General features: G+C 56.8%; 1 protein-coding gene across 1 annotated transcript in view; it reads left to right on the top strand.

Moving 5' to 3' along the window:
* LOC125627942 (immunoglobulin superfamily member 1) overlaps positions 1 to 14,919 on the top strand; it is a 101,819-nt gene that overhangs the window by 22,711 nt on the left and 64,189 nt on the right. The window contains exons 5-12 of the mRNA XM_075122313.1: positions 308 to 592; positions 1,898 to 2,188; positions 3,627 to 3,790; positions 6,756 to 6,764; positions 7,089 to 7,198; positions 9,270 to 9,277; positions 14,365 to 14,482; positions 14,593 to 14,885. Of these exons, the coding sequence (XP_074978414.1) occupies positions 308 to 592; positions 1,898 to 2,188; positions 3,627 to 3,790; positions 6,756 to 6,764; positions 7,089 to 7,198; positions 9,270 to 9,277; positions 14,365 to 14,482; positions 14,593 to 14,885 (1,278 nt within the window). The remainder of the gene's footprint in view (positions 1 to 307; positions 593 to 1,897; positions 2,189 to 3,626; positions 3,791 to 6,755; positions 6,765 to 7,088; positions 7,199 to 9,269; positions 9,278 to 14,364; positions 14,483 to 14,592; positions 14,886 to 14,919) is intronic.

The raw sequence follows: 14,919 nt of genomic DNA, 5'->3' as shown, positions 1-14,919 counted from the left end.
AGCTGGGAAGAGCACCTGGATCCCAGCCTTCCCAGCAGAGAAGCCAGGGAGTGAACGGACCCTGGAGACTGGCCTGGCCTGTCTCCTGGTAGGGAGCAGAGCTCTGGCCCGCAGGGGCTGGGGTTGCTCCGTATCTTATGTTGTTAGCCCAGGGCTCAGAGGAAACTGGGCCCCTGTGGAAAGGCATCCAGGAGCCCGTCCCCAGGGCTGCCAGGTCTGACCCACCACTGAGGCCGCGTGGTGAGGACAGGCCCCAGGACTGAGTGATGGGGCCTGCGTCTCACGGCCTGTCTGCTTCCCCCTGCAGAGCCCAGCTACCCCAAACCCAACATCTCCCTGAGCCCCAGCGGGGGGGTCTCCCTGGGGGGAGCCGTGGCCGTCTGGTGTCGGGGGCAGCACCAGGGCATGCGGTTCGTGCTGAATAAAGAGGGACGCCATTTCCAAACTGTGGATCCGGATGGGTTGGAGGCTGTGTTTCACATCAGCAACGTGAGCCGGGAGCACGGCGGGAGATACAGCTGTTCCTATCAGAACAGATCAAAGCCGTCCGCCGCATCGTCCCCCAGCGACCCCGTCGAGATGGTGGTGAGAGGTGAGGGGCCCGGCTCGGCAACCCCATTCCCAGCCCCAGCCAGACCCTCACAGCGGCTCGGTGCTAATGGGTCGCTCAGAGCCAGGCTCTGCCCTGAGCCCTGACGGGATGCCCGTCATAGAATCATAGAATATCAGGGTTGGAAGGGACCTCCGGAGGTCATCTAGTCCAACCCCCTGCTCAAAGCAGGACCAAATCCCCAATTTTTGCCCCAGAATCCAAAATGGCCCCCTCAAGGATTGAACTCGTAACCTTGGGTTTAGCAGGCTAATGAGCTATCCCTCCCCCGTGGAGCAGCAGCCCGTAGAGACTCGGGGCAGGGAGGTGACTTTAACGCTTTCCCTTGTGCGTAGGAACCGTGAGTCGCTATTTAATCCCCTGATCCCCTCCGCTCTGTTCTCCAGGCCCCGCCCCAGGCAGTGCCCCGGCTGGAGCTGAATGAGGCAGGGGCTGCAGGGGAAGTGGTGGCTTGGTGGACACAGTGCTGGGCTGGGACCCAGGAGATCTGGCCCAGCTTCTGGTGCGGTCACAGACTCTTTGTGATGGGAGCATGTCATGATTTTCAAAAGTGTTCATAGAATCATAGAATATAAGGGTTGGAAGGGACCCCAGAAGGTCATCTAGTCCAACCCCCTGCTCAAAGCAGGACCAATTCCCAGTTAAATCATCAAAAGGGCCTCAATCTTGGGGGACCTCAGGCCAAGCACCAGAAACCGAGATGCCCACAGTTAGTGGAGACCTCTGCAAATGCTGGTGTCAATAGTGCTGGCTCCCTTGTGTTGGGGTAGCATGTAGGGCCCCGCCATGTTCAGGGCCCCTTTGTGCCAGGCGCTGCATAAACACAGAATGAAGAAACAGTCCCTGCCCCTGGGAGCTCACGAAGGAAAGTGAACCTGACTGTGCCTCAGTTTCCCCTTCTGTTGAATGGGGATAATGACGCTTCCCTTCCTCCCCGGAGGGCTGGCAGGGTGACTCCCTTTCTGTGTGGGGCTCAGGCCCTGTCGTGCTGGGCCCTGGAGACAAGCCCGTGAATCGCTGTGTGTCCAGGGCAGGCCAGATGCAGTGAACGAGGCAGGGGCCACAAACGGGCATAGGAGGATCCCAAGCAGTAGGGAGCCGTGGCTCGGTGTCTGTGGGGCCGGGAGCCCAGCTTGCAGGGCCGGGATTCTGGGTGGGGGGACTCTGGGATCTGGGAGAGAATCTCTGCCCGGGGCCCTGGATCTGCCCGTGGCTGGGGACTGCCTGGGAGTCCGGGGCTGGGTGGGTGTCCTGGTCTTGTTCTCACAGCCTGTCTGCTATGTGCAGATCCCAGCCTGCCCAGACCCTCCATCTCTCTGAGCCCCACTGGGGTCACCGCCCCAGGGGTAAACATCACCATCCGGTGTCGGGGGCAGCGCCGGGACGTGAGGTTCTTCCTGCACAAGGCTGGAGACCTGAACCCGCCGCGACACATGGACCCTGCTGGGGACGGGGCCGAGTTCCACATCCCCACCGTGGGCCGGCAGCACGGAGGGAACTACAGCTGCAGCTACCGGCCCCGGTCAGAGCCCTTCGTCTCCTCGCAGCCCAGCCACCCCGTGCAGCTGGTGGTAGCAGGTGAGGGGCCCGGCTCCACGTCCCCGCTCCCAGCCCCACACCCGGCCAGATCCCTCCGGTCTTCGCACTGATGGGACGCTCAGAACCAGGGTCTGCCCTGAGCCCTGGGCCCAGCAGAGGGGACACCCAGCCATGCAGCCGGGACGGAGTAACTTGGGGGTTCCCCAGCTGGGGGTGAGCAGCAGCCACTGGAGGTTCGGGGCAGAGGGAGTGGGGATCCCTTCCCCCAGGGGGAGCTGCAGAGAAGGGGGCTTTTCCCAGGGGGATGTTCCCCTGTGTTGCTCCTGTTCTTGGAACCCATAGAGGAGGTTGGGTCCTGGGTCCGGGGTGGGGGGCAATTACTGTGGAAACAGATCGTGGTGCCCAGGGGTGGGTGGAGCTGAGACATCAGGGGGAGGGGCAACCCCAGACCCACAGCTCCCCCTATGCCTCCTGCTCTGCAGGTCGCAGCCAGGAATTTGCTGGGGGATCCCAGGGGAGGGACAGGATCTGGGGGACTGGGCTGTGAAATTGGGCCCACAGTCCTGGGGCAATAACCCCCCATTATTGGGCCACATGACATCCCCCTGGCAATAGGAGTGAGCATTACTGAGAATTTCCTTGGTTCTTGCTTTCCCTCCCCACACTGGGGTCTCAGGGGACCCCCTGACCCTCTCCCCAATATATGTTCTGCTGCCTCTGGCTGCGCCCTGGTCCCCAGGGCCCTGGGCACCACCCGACTGTGGGGGGCAGCGAGTGATGTTCCAGCCTCCCTCCACACACTCTGCCTGGCTGTGTTTGGCAGTAGCAAAGATACCCCAGGGATGGGCTCACTGCACAGCAGACAGACCAGGGCAGAGGTACCTGTGGGGGTGGACAGAGGGTCCTATGGGGACAGGGAGCTGGGGTGGTTCCCTGCTGTGGGGGGCTCTGATTGTCCCCATCCCCTGGCGTGGTCCTGGGGTGCTGGGTGTCTCGGGGGCAGTTTGTCCACCCGGGAGCCCCCTTCATCGGGGAAGCTGAGGCTCAGCCCCCTGGGGCAGCAGGACATGGCCTCACCTGAGGGGTCCGGCCCTGGGGAGAGCTCAGAGCCGCAGCACCTGGGAGACCCCCAGAGGGGGGCTGGGCTGGACCTGCTGGATGAAGTGTTGGGGGCTCCACTCCTGGGGCAGAGCTAGCTGCTGATCTCCCCATCTGAGCTGCCAAGTGACTCTCCCCTTCCCTCTGCAGCAGCCCCCGCGGGACACCAGGATTTCACCTATGCCAACATCGCCCGCCTGGCCCTGAGCGCCATGGTCCTGCTCGTCATGGGGCTGATCCTGGCTGAGGCCTATTACAGCCGCCTGAGGGAGGTGCCCTAGGTGAGGTGATCCCCCCCTTCTGAGCCCCTTGCTCTCCCCAGGACTTGGGCCCATGGTGACACGGGTCCCTCTAACCCGCTGTCTCTCTGTGCCCCCAGGAGTCTGGATCCGGCCGTGCAGGGAAGAGAATCTCCCCGGGGGACGAGCCGCTTCCCCTCGGGGGACTGAGATGCCAGCAGAAACCCCCCTGCCCTCAAATACCCCTGCCTCAGAGAATCCTCACCCCAAAACAGCTCCCGTCCTGACAGCAGCTCCCCTGGATTGAACCCCCAGTGCCATCTATGACACTGCACTCCATATGTTTATGGAAATATGCTTATGAGTGTAAATATAATGTAACTGGAATATTCTTTAAGCAAAAGGTCTCTTGGAAGGTATCATTACAAAACTTATGATCTACTGAGTGTGGTCATCCTATTTATATGCATGTATCATTCTTGTATCTAAAACTCGAAATATGACGTTAACTCTGAAGTCACTTAATGGTGGTTTAGAATCTTGATGGCCCCCACTGACTAGGACAATTGGCTGTAGATGGTTTATTTACCTGCAAGCCTTCTTGTGGACCTGGGGGCCAGCCTGTGGGTAATGAAGAAGGAGGTCTCACAGGGACATGTGACCATGTCACCTGATACTGGAATCGATCTTAAGCCTGGTGCTTTTCCATTTAGAAGGAGGGGTGGGAACCCAGAGAGAGACAAGGGAGTCCCGCCTTTGGCCAAAGCTATAAAAGGGGGTGGAACAGAACAAAGGGGGCTGCCAGACATGAGGAATCGCCTAGTTACCACCTGAGCTAAAACTAACAAGGGCTGTACCAGGGAAAGGATTGGGCCCAGACTAGGAAGGAGTCTAGTCTGGGAAAAAGAAAAGGAGTACTTGTGGCACCTTAGAGACTAACCAATTTATTTGAGCATAAGCTTTCGTGAGCTACAGCTCACTTCATCGGATGCATCATTAAAGCTTATGCTCAAATAAATTGGTTAGTCTCTAAGGTGCCACAAGTACTCCTTTTCTTTTTGCGAATACAGACTAACAAGGCTGTTACTCTGTAGTCTGGGAAAGAAGCTTCTTGGAACATCTCTAAGGGGGAGATTTACCTGTATTCAGTTTCTTTTAATGCATTAGGATTAGACTTGCATGTTTTGTTTTATTTTGCTTGGTAATCTTACTGTTATTACTTGAAATGACTTAAATCCTACTTTTAATACCTAATATTATCACTTTTGTTTATTAATTAACCCAGAGTAAGTGATTAATACCTGGGGGAGCAAACAGCTGTGCATATCTCTCTATCAGTGTTATAGAGGGCGGATAATTTATGAGTTTACCCTGTATAAGCTTTATAGAGAGTAAAATGGGTTTAATTGTGGTTTGGATCCCATTGGACGCTGGGTGTCTGGGTGCTGGAGATAGGTGACCTCCTGAGCAGTGTTTGGTCAAAGCCTGCAGCTTTGGGGGTGTGGACCAGAGCTGGGTCTGTGTTTGCAGCGGACTCGTGTGTCTGGCTCAACAAGGCAGGGTTCTGGAGTCTCAAGGTGGCAGTGGAAAACGGCTCAGAGGTAATCCCAGCATGTCAGGTGGCAGTCCGAAGGGTGTCTCTCTGACTGAACCCGTCACACCGTGAGCACGAGCCCCTGCGGTACCTGCTAGAGGAGTCGCCCCTGGGCGGGGAACATTGGACTCCCTCTGGAGCAGAACCTGGAGGGTGATGGAGTCCCACTCGCTGGCCCAGCCAGGCTGGTTCTGCCCAGGGCTGCCAGTGGGGAGCAGGGATGAAGCAGGGCTCAGCATGGGGAAGGTGTGACGAAGTGGGACTGTTCTTAATGTTTCCTCTGAATATTGTGGGGGTGCCTCAGTTTCCCCTAGGCAGTTCTTAAGTATCTAGGTGGTGGAGTAAGGGTGTATAATCACTGCAGAGTCCTAGAGGGCAGGTGTGTGCAGGGGTCTGGACACAGAGACTGGCCGACACCCTGTTTCCTGGCAACTGATGGCCTGGGCCCTTCCCCCCTGCAAGGTGAGAGCTAAAGGGCTGGAGAACAAAGGACTCAGGTGCCTTCCTGGCCCGGGAAAGGGACAAAGCCCAGAGGAGGAGGGGCTGGAGGGAGTTTCAGTTTGGGGCTGGCTGGGACATGGTGTGAAGGGCAGACGTGGTTGTCTGGCTCACTGCCCCCCAGAATGGACCCAGCTGAGGGGTCCCGTTCTTTGCACCTACAAGCTCTGTTTTAGACCATGGTCCTCTCGTCTAATAAACCTCTATTTTACTGGCTGGCTGAGAGTCACATCTGACTGCGGAGTTGGGGGGCAGGACCCTCTGGCTTCCCCAGGACCCAGCCTGAGCGGACTGGCTGTGGGAAGCGCACGGAGGGGCAGAGGAGGCTGAATGCTCCGAGATCAGACCCAGGGAGGTGGAGCCGGGTGAGCTGTGTGTCCTGCAGACAGGCTGCTCACAGGAAGGCGACTGCCCCAGAGTCCTGCCTGGCTTCATGGGGAGCAGTTCCAGAGCATCGCCCAGGGAAACCGTGACAGAAGGCACCACCTGCATCTGCGGGGAGCCCAGAGCACTGGGGAGCCGGGCACTCGATAACTAGCCCCTTCCCGGCCGGATTCCCAGCACCGCCCGTTCTGCCCGCTCCCTTTCCTTGGGGCTGGGCACCCGGCATTTCACAGCCATGGTCACCCCACCCGCCTGCCAGCTGCCACTTCGCAGCCAGCACCTGCCTGGGGGTCCCCATCGAGTCTAAACTGGCCACTCCCAGTTATGGTCTCCCTCTCAGACACCCGCCGTCATCCCCCGTCCATCCAGGACCTCACTGGGCAGGGTGCGTTAGGCCCCAGCGCTTTCCCAACCCGCAGCTGGGTAGTTAAATCCCCCAGGACCACCAGGGCTCATCGCCCAGCCCTGAGCTGGGCCCCTTCCTGCATCCCACAAAATCCCATTCCCCGCAGCATCCCTAGACAGAGCCCCCGTCCCCCTGTGTGTGGGGAGGCTGCGTCTGGCCCTGGCGCTGGAATAACGGCACTTACTGCACCCCCAGTGTCTGTCCCCCTCCTCTCTCTGCAGCGGGGTCCCCCAGCCACTTTTCTGTCCCCCTTTCTCCCTAGACCTCCCCCTCCCTGTATTTCTATTGTACAAACCCCCAGAGCTTCATGCTCCTCTGCCCCCCAAATCTCCCCACTCTAGGGGGGGCTGTGATACCAGAGCCTCCAAATGTCCCCTAATGTTGCAGCCGACGAAGGTGAGTGAGAAGTTCCGGCAGCGTCACGAGAACCTGGATGAATGAACGTTGGAGGGAAAGTTGGCGAGACACAAAGACGGGATTAGTCCAACCCGAGCAGCTGCCAGACAGAACCCACGGGCCAGGCTGGGGCCCACCTGGGACACGGGAGAAAGCGGGGAGCAGAAATCCGTGACCCAAAATTGGGTGTCGGAAACGAGGCCTCATTGGTGGATAAAATATTGTGGGGATGGGCTGTGCCGCCCACCACCCTTTGGGGGCCTTAAAGAAAGAGACTCGCTTCACCCTCCTGGCTGCCAGCCCCCCGTCTCCTGTTCCCCCCAGGCCGTCTGGGCCCTGATCTGCAGAGACGTCCTGAGCAGAGAGGCCGGAGAGAGGGACCTCGACTCCATCGCCCCTCCCCTGGCTGAACCCCCAACCCGGGAGGAAACGGGGTCGGTGTGACATTCAACTCCATATCTTTATAAAAATATTTGTATATGTGTGGATATGATGTAAATGGAATATGCTTTATGCAAAAGTTTTCTTGTCAGGTATCATTACAAAGCTTATAATCTACTAAGTGTGGTCATCCTATTTGTAGGAATGTATCGTTCTTGTATCTGAAACTAGGAATATGAAATATAACTCCGAGGTCCTATTGTAATTATGCAAAGTGTCCCATTCACCAGGACAATTGGTTGTAAATGGCTCAGTTTACTTGTAAGACTTCCTGTATACCTGTGTGCCAGCAAGTGGGTAATGAAGTCTCACAGGATATGTGATCATGTCACCTGAACTGAAATCCATCTTTAACCGGATGCTTTTGCATTTTGAAGGAGACAAAGATTCCTGCCTTCTGCCAAAGCTATTAAAGGAACAGAACAAAGTGGGTCTCAGTCATGTTGAATCCCCTGCTTTTCACCTAAGATATCTGCTGGAATTAACAAGGACTGTACCAGGGAAAGGATTGGGCCCAGACTAGGAAGGAGTCTAGTCTGGGAAAGAAACTTATTGGAACATCTCTGAGGGTGAGATTTACCTGTATTCAGTTTCTTAAATGTATTAGGCTTTGACTTGTGTGTTTTGTTTTATTTCGCTTGGTAACTTACTTTGTTCTGTCTGTTATTACTTGAAACCACTTAAATCCGACTTTTTATACTTAATAAAATCACTTTTGTGTATTAATTGACCCAGAGTAAGTGATTACTACCTGGGGGAGGAAAGAGCTGTGCGTATCTCTCTATCAGTGTTATAGACAGTCATAAATATAAAGGGAAGGGTAACCACCTTTCTGCATACAGTGCTATAAAATCCCTCCTGGCCAGAGGCAAAGTCCTTTTACCTGTAAAGGGTTAAGAAGCTAAGATAACCTCGCTGGCACCTGGCGGGTCTGGCTCAAACCAGACTGGGCACTGAAGTCTTAAGCTGGCAGGGAAAAGAGACTCAGAGTTAGTCAAAGCACATCAGCAGACACGCTCCCCCAAGAAGGTCAGAGCTGGGGGGGCGGGGGGTAGGATTGTTGGGCATGTGAGGAGCGAGGGGGGAGCAGCACCCCCCAGTACTCCCTGGGCTGCTACTTCTACCCCCAGCAGCCTCTCCTCTCACTCCTCCCCCTCCACATCCCTCCGCAGCTCCAGCCCCCTCAGCCTCAGGGTTCCCCATTTTCTTTTTAGTCCCCTGAGTCTCCCCTCACAGCCCCTGTGCTGCAAATTCCCTGCCCAATAAGGGCCCCAACCCCACAGTCACCTCTCTCCCTGCCTCTTCCAAGGCGGGCAGCAAGCTGGGAGATTGGGGGGGTCAGGCGGTGGGGTCAGGTGTGGGGGGGAATGACCCTGCTTCACAATGAATCTGCTGCTTGTCTCCCTCCTGCTCCGGTGGCTGGGGGCGAAGGGTCCTGGAGAGCTGGTGAAGAGGCGGGCCAGGGCCCTGGGACGAGGGAGCTGATTGAAGGAGGCTCATTGGGAGCCTTCGGCTGGGCAGCTGATGCACCTTTAATGCAGCCCCGGCCCAGCCCAGTGCTGTGTGCGAGCCCCAGAGGGGTGACACTACAATTGTGACACCAGGAGTCCTGGCCCCAGCTCCACCCCTCGGCTCTAACTACTAGTCCCCACTCTGCTGCCAGAGCCCAGAACTGAGTCAAACCTTCCTGACCCTCAGCTTTCTGCTGTCCTCTAGCCAATGGCGTATAAACAAAGCCTGTGTCACGTCCCTCTCTAGGGGCCTGGCCACATAACCACTGACAGTGTCTCCTCCAGCTTGGGGGACAGGGTCTCTGCAGGGGCATTAGAAGGTCCCTGGGTCTCTCTTGGTTGGTGACCCATTGGGGGCCTGGGATGGAATTTCTTTTTCTCTGATTTTCTTTTGAACCTGGTTTATTTAATTCACACGCTGAGAAAAGCCCCTTAGAACCAGGCATTACAATGTAAACCCGTCATCACCGCTCAGCTAAGGCGCAAGGGGCAGCAAACCCAGGTCTTTCATATCGCGCCCGCTCTTAACATGGTGCCATGGCTTGTGTTGCAGGTGGGCAGGTAGGCAGACTGAGCGGGAAGGCTGCAGTCAAACCCTCCAGCATCAGGGAATGCCACAAAGTTTCCCAAACACCCTTAACTCTGCCCCCTTGTGCACATGCATTACGGCGCCATCCTTTAATTTCGTGATCACGTATTAATTTGATCTTCATGGGCCATGTCAAGGTTCCTTCCCCACTCTGAACTCTGGGGTACAGATGTGGGGACCCGCATGAAAGACCCCCCAAGCTTATTTCTACCAGCTTAGGTTAAAAACTTCCCCAAGGCACAAAATCTCTATTTTCTTCTTGGACGAGGAATGCTGCCACGACCAAGCGCTTTAACCAAGAACCAGGGAAAAGGACCACTTGGAATTCCTCTTCCCCCAGCAATTCGCCCGAGCCCTCACACCCCCTTTCCTGGGGAGGCTTGAGAATAAACAAGTTGAGCACAGACCAGCTTGGATTTCTTAGGACCCTAAAAACCCAGTCAGATTCTTAAAAAACAGAACTTTATTAGAAGAACAAAACAAAGATAAAAGAAACACTCTGTAAGATTAGAATGGAAGATAATCTCACAGGCAGTCAGATTCAAAACACAGAGAATCCCTCTAGGCAAAACCTTAAATTACAAAAAAGACACAAAAACAGGAATACACATTCCCTCCAGCACAGCGAATTTACAAGCCAAAACAAAGAAAACCTAATGCATTTTCTAGCTAGATTATTTACTAACTTTACAGGAGTGGAGGGCTTGCATCCTTGATCTGTTCCTGGCAAAGGTATCACACAGACAGACAAAATACTTCCCCCCCCCCCCCGAGGTCTGAAAGTATCTTGCCCCCTTGTCATAAATATAAAGGAAAGGGAAAACACCTTTAAAATCCCTCCTGGCCAGAGGAAAAATCCTTTCACCTGTAAAGGGTTAAGAAGCTAGGATAACCTCGCTGGCACCTGACCAAAATGACCAATGAGGAGACAAGATACTTTCAAAAGCTGGGAGGAGGGAGAAAAACAAAGGGTCTATGTCTGTCTGGGTGATGCTTTTGCCGGGGACAGAACAGGAATGGAGTCTTAGAATTTAGTAAGTAATCTAGCTAGATATGCGTTAGATTCTGATTTCTTTAAATGGCTGAGAAATTAAGTTGTGCTGAATAGAATGAATATTCCTGTCTGTGTGTCTTTTTTGTAACTTAAGGTTTTGCCTAGAGCGATTCTCTATGTTTTGAATCTAATTACCCTGTAAGGTATTTTCCATCCTGATTTTACAGAGGTGATTCTTTTTTACTTTTTACTTCTATTAAAATCCTTCTTTTCAGAAACTGAATGCTTTTTCATTGTTCTAAGATCCAAGGGTTTGGGTCTGTGGTCACCTATGCAAATTGGTGAGGATTTTTACCAAACCTTCCCCAGGAAGTGGGGTGCAAGGGTTGGGAGGATTTTGGGGGGAAAGACGTGTCCAAACTACGTTTTCCCAATAAACCCAGATAAACGTTTGGTGGTGGCAGTGGAAGTCCAAGGGCAAAGAGTAAAATAGTTTGTACCTTGGAGAAGTTTTAACCTAAGCTGGTCAAAGTAAGCTTGGGAGGTTTTCATGCAGGTCCCCACATCTGTACCCTAGAGTTCAGAGTGGGGAAGGAACCCTGACACCCCTCATTGGTCATTTTGGATCAGATGTCAGCGAGGTTACCTGAGCTTCTTAACCCTTTACAGGTGAAAGGGTTTTGCCTCTGGCCAGGAGGGATTTTATAGCACTTTGTACAGAAAGGTGGGTACCCTTCCCTTGATATTTAGGATAGGCCACCACCCATGTTTGAACCCAGAATGTAAGAAAGGACGGGTGTGGGGGAATCTGCATGGTAATCATGGTCAGTGGCAGATTGAAGACCAGACCCCATGCTCTCTTGGCTCCCAGCCTGGTGCACCTTCCCCAAGGCTGCAGGGAACATGGAGGGAGAACTGTCCCCCCTCCCCACAGAGACACAGACAAGCTGGGAGCTGCATGACATTTGGCCAGGCCGATGGGCCCAGGCTTGGGTTTTGCAGGCGCCTCTGCTTACTTTGACCGCACTAGAGTTCCCCTACAGATTAGAGACAAAATGCGATGGACACAGGAAGAGACGAGACATCGTCGGCTTCCTGTAGCTGGAGACACCAGCTGAATTTGTTATTTGGGGCTCGGTGGAGCTGGGCTCTGGGGCGTTGGTGGCAGTGCTGAGGGGCCTCTCGCTGCCTCCGTCATGCCATCTGCTCTCACCGTCCTCTTCCTCGGTGAGTGTCAGAGAAAGTCAGTACACGTGCCCACTGATTTCTCCTTCCCCAGCTGATGGAGATAAAACGCAATTGGCCTCTAGGTCGCCTCAGCCTCTCCTTGCCCTGCCCCAGCCACCCCTCCATGGGCTCCTGGCAGATGGATCCGCGCCGTTGCCCTGCTGAGCGGTGGGGGGCCCCCATGTCTCTTGTGTCGCTAGCCCAGCTCTCGCTCTTGGATTTGGGGAAAAAACATCCAGGAGACTCTCTCCCTGCAGCCCCTGTCTCGGCCTCGTCACTGGGGCCGGGCTGTGGGGACGGGGAACAGTGACCGTGCCGGGGTCTGTGTCTCACGGCCTGTCTCCTTCTGCCTGCAGAGCCCAGCTACCCCAAACCCAACATCTCCCTGCACCCAAGTGGGGGGTCGCCCCGGGGGGAGCCATGACCGTCCGGTGTGAGTGTTGGTGTCGGGGAGCGAGGGTCCTTCTGTATAAAGCTGGAGACCCAGAAGCACGACAGGACAAAGACCCCCCCAGAGGATGTGGCTCAATTTTCCATCCACAACATGAGCCAGAGAGATGCAGGGAGCTACAGCTGCCGATATAGCATCAAATCCGACCTGTCTGTCTGGTCAGAGCCCAGCGACGCCATGGAGCTGGTAGTAGCCGGTGAGGGGCCCGGCTCAGCATCCCTGCTCCCAGCCCCACACCCAGCTGGATACTCAGAGGGGCTTAGCCCCAATGGGGCGCTCAGAGCCAGGCTCTGCCCTGAGCTGTGGATCCAGCAGAGGGGACGCCCGGCTGGGGAGTGGGGACGGAGTCACTGCGGGGTTCCCCAGCCAGGGGGAGCAGAAGCTGCTGGAGATTCAGGGCAGAGGAAGGGGGGATCCCTGCCCCCAGGGAGGCTGCAGAACAGGGGGCCTTTCCCAGGGGGATGTTCCCCCAGCTGACCCCACTCTGGGGACACACAGAGGAGTCAGGGCTCAGAGGATGCTCAGCTGGCTCCGGCCCCAGCGCTGAATTCACTTCCCACCAGCCTGGACAATTAAACCCATAACAAACGCCTGGTCGTGGGGCGAGGGGACCAGTCGCTGAGTCACCATTTCAGCCTCTTCCCACCCGGGCCTGGGTGCTGGTTCCGTCCCTCCCCAGCCCCAGCCCACGCTCGATTTCATCCCACAGAGGGAACCGACCCAGCTGGGCCCCAGCAGCCGGATCCCCCCATGATGGAGCCGGAGGGAGAAGGTGAGCAGGAGAAATGTAACAATTCATCCCCCAGGGAACAGGGCTCCCCGCTCCAACGCCCACGGGGCCAGTCGGGCTGTTTGGAGGGGGATGGTCCCTGCAGACAGAGCTGATGGGCTCATTTCTTCTATATAGAGGGTGATGGACAGATCCATGGGGACGGACGGTCACGGGTCGGTGGGAATATGAGTCTGTGGGAAAGTAGGGAGGTGGACAGATGGGAGCGTGTTTGGTGAGGGATAGAAAGATGGACTAAAACCTTGTCTACATGAAAACTGGACCTGAAATGACAAATCCCGTGTGGTTCCCAACCGCCCCCTCCCCCCCCGCAGTGATCTCAGAGCAAGTCTGGACTGTCGGATTAGCCGTCCCATCCGGTTTGATACAGCCCCGTTTGGCAGATGAGCTCACCTTTAGCTCTATAGACACAGGGACGTTCCTCCTCCCAAATAGGAACAGCCGCACCGAGACTGACTCCGCAGTGACTCCAGGTGTGAATGGCACCTCCTGGCCTGCCTCTGCTAGAGACAAACAGGAGGAAGTGAGCGTCCCCACCAGGGAGGGAACAGGGTGGGGGGGTCCCCATTCTCCACCAACTAAAATCCATCCCTCCTCTCCCTGGGACTGACAGTGAAGATCGATGCTGAGTCAGCAGCTGGGGGCAGATCGCTGAGTCGCTGTTTCTTCCCCTCCCCAGGCCCTGGTGTACGCTGGTTCTATTCCCGCAGAGGGAACCGCCCTGATCCAGCCTGGAGCGGCACCGGCTCCCACCCGCCCGAGCAGAGCAGGGCCAGGTACCAGGGCCGGGGCGGGAATCACCGTCCAGCCAGCCCTGGAAACAGCCTTGTGGTGCCCAGGGGCTGGGGCTGGTTGCAGGGAATGACGGGGGAGTGAATCTGGGTGGGTGAGGCCCAGACACCACAGGGAGGGGCTCATTGACATGGGGGGAAGGAGAAACAGACCCACTGCCCCTCGCCCACTACGAGGCCCTCAGCTCCCCAGACGCCTACTGCCCTGCAGGTCACTGTCTCGGAGCTGTGGGGGGATCCCAGGGGAGGGATGGGGCTGTGGGGGCTGGGCCCTGCTGGGTGCACAGGTGCTGGGGCAATGAGCCCCCTCCCTGGGCCTCATGATCTCCCCCTGGTAATAGGGGTGACCATTATCCAGAATTCCCTCTGCTCTTGCTTGCCCTCCCCCATGGGGCTCCCAGGGGACCCCTGACCCATCCTCCACAGACGTTTTGCTGCCTCTGGCTGCTTCCTGGGCACCACGGGGTGGGGGGAGCAGCGGGTTACGTCCCAGCCTCCCCCCGTGCGCACTGCCTGGCTGTGTTTGTCAGCAGCCGAGATACCCCGGGGATGGGCTCACTGCGCAGCAGACAGGCCGGGGCAGAGGCACCTGTGGGGGTAAACTGAGGGGGTCCTACGGGGACAGGGAGCTGGGGTGGTTCCCTGTCCTGGGGGGCCTGGGACCCTGCGTCTCTGACTGTCACAGTCCCCTGGCCAGGCCCTGGGGTGCCGGGTGGCTCAAGGGGGTAGTTCACCCACTCTCTTTGGCCCCCAGCTGCTGATCTCCCCGTCTGAGCCGCAGAGTGACTCTCCCCTTCCCCCCGCAGTAGCCCCCCTGGGATGCCCGGATTTCACCCACGCCGACATCGCCTGCCTGGCGCTGAGCGCCATGGTCCTGCTCATCGTGGGGCTGATCCTGGCTGAGGCCCACTACAGCCGCCCGAGGCTGGTGTCTTAGGTGAGGTGACCCCCACTTCTGTGCCCCTTGCTGCCCCCAGGGGCTGGGTCTAGTGCGACACGGGCCCCTCTAACCTGCCATCTCTCTGCACCCCCAGAAGCCTGGATCCAGCCTTGAAGAGAGGAGAATCTCCACGAGGGACGAGCTGCTCCCCCTTGGGGGCTGAAACGCCGGCACAAAACCTCCTGTTCCCAAACACCCCTGCCTCGGTGAATCCCCCCCCCAACAGCTCCCGACCTGACAGCAACACCCCAGGATTGAACCCCGAACCCCGCGAGCATCAGCCCCTGCAGCACCAGATAGAGGAACTGGCCCCTGTGCTGGGCTCATTGGGCTCCCCGCGGAGCAGCCCCTGGACAGCGCCAAACGGGCCAGTCTCTGCCCAGGGCTGTCAGTGGACAGCGGGGAGCCTGTGTCTTGCATG

Source organism: Caretta caretta, chromosome 23, assembly GCF_965140235.1.
Source record: "Caretta caretta isolate rCarCar2 chromosome 23, rCarCar1.hap1, whole genome shotgun sequence".
NCBI classification, from domain to species: Eukaryota; Metazoa; Chordata; order Testudines; family Cheloniidae; genus Caretta; species Caretta caretta.
The sequence above is the reverse complement of the archived record's forward strand: the minus strand, read 5'-3'. Positions and strand labels throughout refer to the sequence as shown.